The sequence below is a fragment of the Physeter macrocephalus genome, chromosome 20 (assembly GCF_002837175.3).
Source record: "Physeter macrocephalus isolate SW-GA chromosome 20, ASM283717v5, whole genome shotgun sequence".
In the NCBI taxonomy this organism is placed as follows: domain Eukaryota; kingdom Metazoa; phylum Chordata; class Mammalia; order Artiodactyla; family Physeteridae; genus Physeter; species Physeter macrocephalus.
Genome location: NC_041233.1, coordinates 54673951 through 54683417, shown reverse-complemented (window position 1 = coordinate 54683417; position 9467 = coordinate 54673951). Strand labels below are relative to the sequence as shown.

General features: G+C 50.8%; 1 protein-coding gene across 7 annotated transcripts; it reads right to left on the bottom strand.

Moving 5' to 3' along the window:
* Positions 1 to 5117: 5117 nt before the first annotated feature.
* Positions 5118 to 9216, bottom strand: MARVELD1 (MARVEL domain containing 1). Of its 7 annotated transcripts, none has more exons than XM_024121588.2 (4): positions 8102 to 9216; positions 7153 to 7853; positions 5758 to 5941; positions 5118 to 5602 (listed from the first exon to the last, which is right to left on the bottom strand). In XM_024121588.2, exon 1 carries the CDS (start codon positions 9214 to 9216, stop codon positions 8695 to 8697), a length of 522 nt encoding a protein of 173 aa, XP_023977356.1. In that variant the 3' UTR covers positions 5118 to 5602; positions 5758 to 5941; positions 7153 to 7853; positions 8102 to 8694. The 7 variants fall into 7 exon arrangements, with proteins under 7 accessions (XP_023977356.1, XP_028337119.1, XP_023977354.1 ...); XM_028481318.1 differs by having other exon boundaries at positions 7153 to 7439; XM_024121586.2 differs by having other exon boundaries at positions 7153 to 9216.
* Positions 9217 to 9467: the final 251 nt, after the last annotated feature.

Here is a 9467-nt window from a genome sequence, read left to right as displayed (position 1 = left end):
TGAGAGAATTAACCAAAAAACTGCCTAAAAGGGAGTTCCCTTGTGGTCTAGTGTTTAGGACTCCAGGCTTTCACTTCCATGGCCCCGGTTCAAGCCCTCATCGGGGAACTGAGATCCCACAAGCCGAACAGCTTGGCTAAAAACAAACAAATAAAACAAAAAAAGCTTCCTAAAAGGCATCAGGACCCGGTTATTTTTAGGCAATTTTATTAAACCCATCAGTAAAATGATATAGTTAAACTATTCCAGAGAACAGAACAAGATGGAAAACTTTCCAATTTATTCTGAGTCCAGAATTACCATCCGTGATACAAATGTCAGGCAAGAGCACACACACAAATAAACAAATTTCATCTGGAACACAGCCAATAAAAATAGCAAAAGAAAAAAAAAACTAGCAAAAGAATACACCTACCACACAGCTAAGCCACTCCACTGCTAGGTATTTAACAAAGAGAAATGAAAGTGTATGTCTTCACAAATATTTATGCATGAATGTTCACAGCAGCTTTATTTGCAGGAACCAAAAACTTGAAACAACACAAATGTCCATCAACAGGTGAATGGATAAACAAATTATACTATATCCATACAATGGAATAATTAATACTCAGCGATAGATAAAAATGAATGAACTATTGGTTCAACAACAACATGAGTGAATCTCAAAATTACTGAGTAAAAGAGGCCAGACACGGCCCCCTCCGATGGGGGGGGGAACCCACATACTGTACATTCCACTTATATAAACTAATCTATGTTCATGGGAAGCGTCAGTAGTTGCCTTGGGTGGGGAGATGGAAAAGGGAAAAAGAGATTACAAGGGGGCACAAAAAAGCTTTGGGGCACAATGGATATGTCCACAGTCTTAATTGTGATGGCTTCACACGTGTACACATACGTCAAAACTCATCAAAGTGTACTTTTTTTTTTTTTTTGGTTGTGTCCTCTGGCATGTGGGATCTTAGTTCCCCGACCAGGAATCGAACCCACGCCCCCTGCAGTGGGAGCAAAGAGCCTTAACCACTGGACCACCAGGGAAGTCCCCAAAGTGTACATTTAAGCCATGTGTGGTTTAACATAGAAGTATATCCTAATAAATCTTTGCGTGTGTATATGTATAAATATAGATAGATACATACATACATAGATAGATAGGCAAACACTTCACCTCCCTGAGCCTCATCTACAAAATGTGGTTATTATCTATGCTGTTTATCTTTTCATATAAGGATGAGATGAAATAATGAATGTAAAAATATCTTTGCAAGCTGTGAGTACAAGAGATTGGGACATGTGTAATCTTTATTATTATTAATTATCAACAATAATATCATTATTATTATTTGTGTGTGTGTGTGGTACACGGGCCTCTCCCTGTTGTGGCTAAAATCTAGCGTAGATCTGGGTGAAGTCTTTGGATGGCTGGAAGAAACAGTCTTCTGGGAAATCCTCTGAAACAGCAGAGCATGGTAGCTTAGACCTGAGTTTGAATCTTGTTTCTGTTACTTAGTCAAGTGCCCTGGGGAAATCAGTTTACCCGTATGAGCCTGTCTCCATGTCTGTTAAGTAGGGGTATATGCACGGGCTTGTGAGAATGATAAGGACGTCACATAAGGCATCCATCATATTCTTGGCTCATCACCAACACTTCCAAATATTTGTTCCCTTTCTCCCCTCTTTCCAACTTTGTCTCAGAAGTACTTAACCTGTGGCATCAGAGAGCCCCCTTCAGGACTCCTGGAGATGGCAGCAAGGACAGCCCGCCTCCCACCCCCAGGGAGATGCAGCTATCAAGCTGCAGAGGGACTGCCTCTGGGAGCTGGCCCTCACCTCAGTGCTGGGGAAGGAACACCACAGCCTTGGTGCCTGCAAGATACCAAATAGCCACCCAGTTCAAAAGGAATGGGGTCATACATATATACACTAATATGTATAAAATAATGAGAACCTGCTGTATGGCACAGGGAACTCCACTTCGCTGTACAGTAGAAGCTAACACAACATTGTAAAACAACTCTACCCCAATAAAAATAAATATGTAAATAATGGGGAAAAAACAAAAAGGAATGGGGTCGTGGAACAGGGAGGGCAAAAGAGCTTTCAGATTAAGAGCCCAGCTGGAATTTCTACAGGCTGGTGAGGTTGGTGTGGTGGCCCTGCCCTCCTGCTGGCTATGCCCAGGTGCCCTCTTTGGGTTCTGGCCACCTCCCCAGCATACCTCTCCTTTGCTCCACAGGGTCCAGAGAGTGTCAGGCCCTCCTCACCTCTCTCCAGCTGCCCCCACTAACCCTAGTCCCTGGTGCTCCTCTCCCCAAGACTGGCTGTGACGCCAGATACAGCCGCCCCTCTGCTCCCTCCCCTCCTTGCTACTCTTGGCACTCTGGGGGTAGAAGGAGCACAGACCCCGGAGAGCCACTCCCCATCCTAAGCCTCTACTCCTCATCTGTAAAAAGAGGGCCAGTTTTTTACTATGATCTCTATAGAAAGCAACCAAGGGAGTTAGCCAAAGTGAGAAAGTTATAAAGGCTCCAGAAAGCCCACAAAATTCTTGCAGTCTCTGACTGTTTATATGAACATTTAAAAAGGGTTAGAGGGGGCTTCCCTGGTGGCGCAGTGGTTGAGAGTCCGCCTGCCGATGCAGGGGACACGGGTTCGTGCCCCGGTCCGGGAGGATCCCACATGCCGCGGAGCGCCTGGGCCCGTGAGCCATGGCCGCTGAGCCTGCGCGTCCGGAGCCTGTGCTCCGCAATGGGAGAGGCCACAACAGTGAGAGACCCGCGTACCACACAAAAAAATAAAAAATAAAAAGGGTTAGAGGGACTTCCCTGGTGGTGCAGTGGTTAAGAATCCACCTGCCAATGCAGGGGACATGGGTTCGATCCCTGGTCCGGGAAGATCCCACATGCCGTGGAGCAACTAAGCCCATGCGCCACAACTACTGAAGCCAGCGTGCCTAAAGCCCGTGCTCAACAACAGAACAAGAGAAGCCACCGCAATGAGAAGCTCGGGCACCGCAACGAAGAGAATAGTAGCCCCTGCTCTCTGCAACTAGAGAAAGCCCGCGAGCAGCAGCAACGACCCAATGCAGCCAAAAATAAATAAATAAAATACATAAATTTTTTAAAAAGAATAAAATAAAATAAAAATTCCCACTGTGGTAGTGGAACTCTTTCTCCAAAAAAATAATAAAATAATAAAATAAAATTAAAAGGACTAGAGCTATATTATTATATTACAGAACATTAGAAAGAGCTTAGAACTATATTATTGCTAAATTTTAAAAGCAAGTTGTAGAAGAGTCTGAATGTACACGTGTGTATGTGGGTGAGCATCCAGATATTTCATTAGTTATAAAAATTAAGGAAGAAGGCTTAATAGTGAACAATGGCTTATTGCTCAGGTGTGAGGTTAGGATGATCGAATGACTTCTCTTTTTACTTTGTACACTTCTGTACAGGTAAAAAAATGTAATGGGTATATATTGCTATTTTATTCTACAAATAACAATTGTAACAAACAAAAACAATAAAAAATATAAATAGTGCTAACGAGACCTTTCTCCCATATCCCTGCCCTTTCCTTTTTATGCCTGAAAAGGAATTCTTAATTCTACTTCCTCACCGAATTGACCATCCCACTCCCATCCCTAGAAAAGCAGGAAAAGTAATAGATAGAAATGAACAAATCCCTCGGATTCCCCAGACCCAAATGGGCTCAGTCATGTCCCCAAGGAGCAGTGTCTTATTTCAAAGTGCCCCCAGCATTAAACAGGAAACGTCAGATTAGACCATTCCTGAACACCTGGTCTCTAGGAGGGAAAACCAAACTCCACCTCTACCTCAGAGCCTGCCCAGAGGCCCACAGGGCTTAGCAACTGGCTGCTGAGGATAGTAAGAGAACATCTACTTTCCAGGCCCAGTCCTGCCACTTGCCAGCTATGTGACCATGGATAAGGCCTTCTCCTCTCTGGGGCTCTATTTCTTCTATTGAATGGGGGTGACAATGCCAACCTCTAAGACTGGTGACAAGATCAAATAAGGTAATTCAAGTAAAAGCACATTTTCAATTGCAAATATTCCAGCGAGCTAAAGTAGAGCAGGTGGCTTACCAGCCTTTGCATAAAGGCCACTTTTTATTTTGTGTGATATTCACTAATTGACACAGAGGGAAGAGGGGAGAAAGGGAGGATCTTGGGCAGCTGGTGGCATTCTCCTCCACCCTGGAAATGCAAACCATGAAGAGGAGGATGAGAGAGAGAGTTTGTGCTGTATTTTGAGGCGGGTGCTTTGAAGAGAGTGGGTGTGGAGCACACACAGCATCAGACCCCTGCCTGGAGCTGTTCTAGGTGTGTTTGGAGATCTGCCAGTAGAACTCTATGTCCTGGCTTTGGACTTCAGGACCAGGTCACAGGAGGGAGGAGCCGACAAGAAGCCCGTTAACTGCCCTCCAGCCCTTTCCAGGGTACCTCAGTCAGCAGGCTGAGGCTGGAAGGCAGAGAGGGGGGACCAGATTGGGTGTGTCTAGAAGGCAACACCAGAACAATGATCTGCAGGAAAGAACCAGAGCCTGGGCTCCAGGAGACCCTACGCTGGCCCCAGTCAGCTCTGTGACATTAAGCAAGTTGCCACTCCACCCTGGGGTTCATTTCCCCTTCTGTAATATGATGGGCTTGGATCAGAACAGGACCCTCTGGCTCCGTGACCATAGACATTCTGTGCCTGCCTATCAGGCAGTGGAACTTCCCAAACAGAGGGCCCATTGAGAGCAGGGGTGAGAGCTTCCGGAATTCCCTTCAGCCTCAGTCAGGGACAGACACAGGCAGTTTTCTTCCTGATTCCTGTGTCCTGCACTAACTGTACTGGAAATCTATGACCTCATTTTTCTTTCCCTCCCAGAAAGAAGGGGAAGCCGGGGAGGCAGTCAAGTGTGGCAAAATGAGAAGATGGAGGGAGGCTAGGGGACCTGACACAGAGTGTTACTGCAGGGGGCAGGAGAGAAGACACATACACCCAGATCAGACAAACAAACTTTATTCAGAAAAGCATATTAGTAATCACCACTAAACTACTGAATGAGGCACATCGGTCCCCTCTCCCTACCCTCCCTCACCCTCCCACGCACACCCTCTCTTTGGCCTCTGTAGAATACTGGAGAAATCCTCTCCTGGGCCCACAAGTGGTCCCAGACTTTTGGGCTGGGGGCAGCCCACAGCAGTGTCAGGTTGGATCGAGTCCTGGAGTCCAAAGAGGGAGGCCAAGGAGACTGCCTCCAGTATCCAAAAGTTCTGGGCCAGCTCAGGTAGCCATTCCCATGGCACAGGGCCCCGAGGGGAAGGAGAGGATGGGTGTGGGAGCTGTCTTCATGTCCTTCTCACATCTGGAGAAGCCGCGGGAGGCCAAGCGGGAAGGCACATCTAGAGGAGCCAGTGAGCTCTGGAATGTTTCAGGCACATGTGGCTGTACAAGGCACCATGAAGGCCAAGGAGACGCCTGCTCCTGAGTAAGGTCAGTTAACCACAGACAAAGCACTATGGGCTGGGGGCTGAGAAGAGGTCCTCAAAGGGCTGGATCTGAGCTGAGGATGCAGCTTATGTGATGATCTAAAAAAGAGAAAAGAACACATGCTGGAGCTCAAAAGCCATTGTTTACGGTTCAGGGGTGCACGGCTCAGTTCCAGGTATCTGGAAGCTTGTGCCCAAGTCATAACGCAAGCAGAATAGGAAATTCTCTATGTCAAGGCAAAATGAACCCTCACCATCTTGGCTCTTCCACTCAATGATGTGGAAAGGGAGCTGCTGGGCAAAGATTACTCTCTCTCCCCACCTCCCTATATGGCCAGTGAAGACACTGAAACCCTCTGCTGGCCCAGGGAAGTGGGCCCTGGGAGAGGTCCGAGTGACTGGCTCTGGGAGTCTCCATGGCCTCAGCAACATGGAAACCTGCAACAGAAGAACCAAAGTTGCTGGGCTTCCAAGTCACCCCCAGTATCCCAGCAAAGGCCACCCCCAGGTTCTGGCTGGCACCAGCGGTGGGCGCTGAGGAAACAGGTACCCTGCCTGGAGCATGGCAGCAGGACCCCAGCCTAACTGAGACGCTGAAGGGCTCAGTGTGTTCTGGGACTTCCCGGAGGACAGAAAACAATAGCAACAACAATAACACAAATAACCACAATTTTAATGGATACAGAGTTTCAGTTTTGCAAGATGAAAAAGTTCTGGAGATGGATGGTGCTGATCGCTGCACAGCAATGTGAATGTATTTAATGCCATTGAACTGTACGCTTTAAAGACAGTTTCGATGGTCAACCGTATGTTATGAATATTTTACCACAATTAAAAATTTTTTTTTTCCAAAGATAACCATGGAGATTCCCTGGCGGTCCAGTGGTTAGGACTCCGCGCTTTCACTGCCGAGGGTGCAGGCTCGATCCCTGGTCTGGGAACTAAGATCCCACAAGCCACGTGGTGTGGCCAAAAGTATTAAAATAAATAAATAAATAAAGATAACCATGTTAACAGTATCTAACATGTATTGACCCCCTACTGTATATAGCACAGTCTGTTTCTGAAGAGGTCAGACTGCCAGAGTTCAAATCTGAGCTCCACCACTCACCACCCACCAGCTGGGAGACTCTAGGTAAGTCACTTAACCTCTCCGTGACTCCTTTTCCTCATACAGAATACGGAAATAATACTAGAACCCAGCTCAGTAGGGTTGTTGAGAGAATGAAATGAATGTAAGTGCTCTGAGCAGTGCCGGGCACAAAGATGCAATGATGGTGACTATGTAAAACTCACAAAAGCGCTCCACATCCCCACCCAGATCTTCACCACTACAACAGAGAAACCTAAGACTTTTCCTCCTAAACTCTACAAACACGCTCACAGAAACGCATTCTGGCCCGCCCCCCCCCCCCGCCATTCTAGTTTCTAATCCAGAGAGGGCTGAACTTTTTCAAAGAGCAGACCTTTGAAGGATTTAGCAAAAAGGCTGAATTGCTGTCATAACCCTTTGGACATTGTGGTTATTACTGTCACCCCTTCAACTTGCTCCTGAATTAAAAACCCTTTAACTTTTAGAAAAGGAGCGGGCTCTGGGTTTTTTTATTCAAAGGCCTATGACCTCGCCAGAAAGCCAAGAGGCATCTTACCTTACCGAGGCTGGGCCAGCTGTCCATCCCAGATCCCGAGTTTTCTTCTCTGTTTGGTGTGACCCACCCCTGCCAGTTGCTTATGGTCAATGCCAGCAGCTCTTACAGGTGATGTTCCTTTTGACTGGGAAACCAGCAAACCATCTGGACAACCTTGGCTTCATTTCCCAAACAATGTAAAGGAATGTTCAATCCACAGTTTCCCCAGGCTCTCGCTGGCCTGGCAGGGCCGGCTATCTTTTCTTTCACGGAGGGGGTGCGGGGCCTCCCTCTGCTATAGAAATTCCCTGGGAAAGAGAAGGAGTGTCCCTTGTCTTCAAACAGACCACAGCCAATGGGTCGGGACCCTTGGTGATAAATGAGAGCCAGGACGACACATGGCTGCTTGGAACCTTAGGTGGAAAAAACTGGTCCAGGTCCAGAGGCAGTTAACACTGTAAACTAAGTTACTTGGGCTTCTTTTAGAGCAGGACTTCTCAGAGCCTTTCATATGCTAATGAGCATTGTGAATCTTCAAGAAGGGGAGAAAGCACCTTAGACAAACCCTTTTGGCCTTGAAACCCTCTATTAGAGGGTAGCTCCAGAGTCCGGATTCCTGGGAACAACCAATGCTTTAAAGTAAACAACGCTAGACTGGGAGTCCAAAGACCGGGTTCTAATCTTTTTCTGGCTGTTCGCAAGAGCAAGCTCTGAGTCTCCATCTGCAAAAAGAAAGGGGTGGGGTTCGCCTAACATTCCTTGACGCTGGTGTGGTATCCCTAATGCAAAAAAGATATTGGGAGGTGGGGAAGGAACAGAAACCTGTGAGAGGAAGGCTGGGAAGGCGAGGCCAGGGGAGCTAGTGGGCGTTAGGAACTGGCCTCCGTGAACCGCGAGGACAAAGGCGGAACAGGAGGAGGAGAAAGAAGACTCCAAGGGTGCAAGGGTACAGCCCCCTATCCATCCTCACCTTTGCAGATGGGCCCCAGCGCAAGACATCAAAGCACCGAGGGATGGCCCGGAAGGACTGCGCAGGATGCCCGCACAATCCCAAACGAAAACCACACCCGTCGCTCATCCCAGGACCAGTGGAGGCCCGTCCCCAGCTCCGCCCGCGGCGTCATGCCTGCCTTTTTCAGCACTCGGGGTTGGAAGAGGGGCCAGGGCAAGGGGGTGCTCTTCCGAACGCGGAGCGGGAGGGAGGGGGCAGTGGCGCCGCCTGTAGACTGGTTCCAATTTGGGAGCCTCCCCCGGATCTACGCGGCGCCTGTCCACGTCTCGCTCTCTGCCGGGAAGGGGAAGAGGAACCGCGAGGCTTCGCCTCGGGGCGGCCCGACTGAAAGAGTGCGTCCGCCCCTCGGATGCGGCTCTGCCCTGGTCCCAGGAGACGGCGCAGCTGTCCGGACTCTGGACTGCGGTGAAGCCGTCGGACGGGAACTGCGATCCGGGCGCCGGGGCGCGGGCGGCGGCGGGAACGCAGGGCGAGGGGAGGGAGCCGGGGCGCACGGGCGCGGGGCGGCGGCGGCAGGAAGGACGGGTCCCCCGCCCCGCGGCGCAGCGACCTCACGCCACCTCCTGCTCGCCCTGGTAGTGGCGGCAGCAGCCGTAGAGCGCCGAGAGCAGGTAGAGGCCGAGGCAGAGGCCGCCGCAGACGGCGGCCGCCAGGAAGGCGTGGTAGGCGCAGGACATCTGGTAATCCTTGAGGTTGCAGTAGCTGTGGCTCTGCGTCTGGCTGATCATGATGCCCATCGCGGCGCCGTAGAGCGCGGCCGCCAGCAGGTCGTGCGCCACGTTGACCACCAGCCAGCGCGAGCCCAGCACGGGCACCAGCTCGTGCTTGCCCAGCAGCGTGAGGAAGTAGAGGCCCAGGGTCAGCAGCCAGAAGAGCACGGACACGAAGAGCGCGAAGTGCACCGGGCCCTGGTACCTGCTTGTGGCGATGGTGATCCAGAAGGCGGCGCCGGCCAGCAGCTGCAGCAGCCGCAGCACGCCCAGCGGGCCGCGCAGAAAGGCCCGCTGCAGGCTCACCGCGCCGCGGGCCGCCCGCGCCTGGGGCGGCGGCTGGCGCGGGGGCGGCGGGAGCATGGCCCCCGGGCGCGGTGGCGGCGGCGGCGGCGCCCCTAGCAGCGGAATGGCGACGTCTGGCTCGCGGGGGTGGCCCGGCCGACGTGCCCCTGAGCCCGCCGCGGCCTCCTCGCTCCCCTCCGAGTCCTCCTCTCTTCCTCTCCCCTTCTCCCCACTATACCTCCCCTCTCTCCTCCCCTCTCTCCTCCCCGCAGCCCTCCTCTCTCTCTCCGTTTCTCTCTCTCTCCACCCCTCCTGCCCGCCCTTTCCCT

Excerpts from the sequence above, each read along its gene's own strand:
- MARVELD1 (XM_024121586.2), bottom strand. The coding sequence starts at position 9,216 with ATGCTCCCGCCGCCCCCGCGCCAGCCGCCGCCCCAGGCGCGGGCGGCC.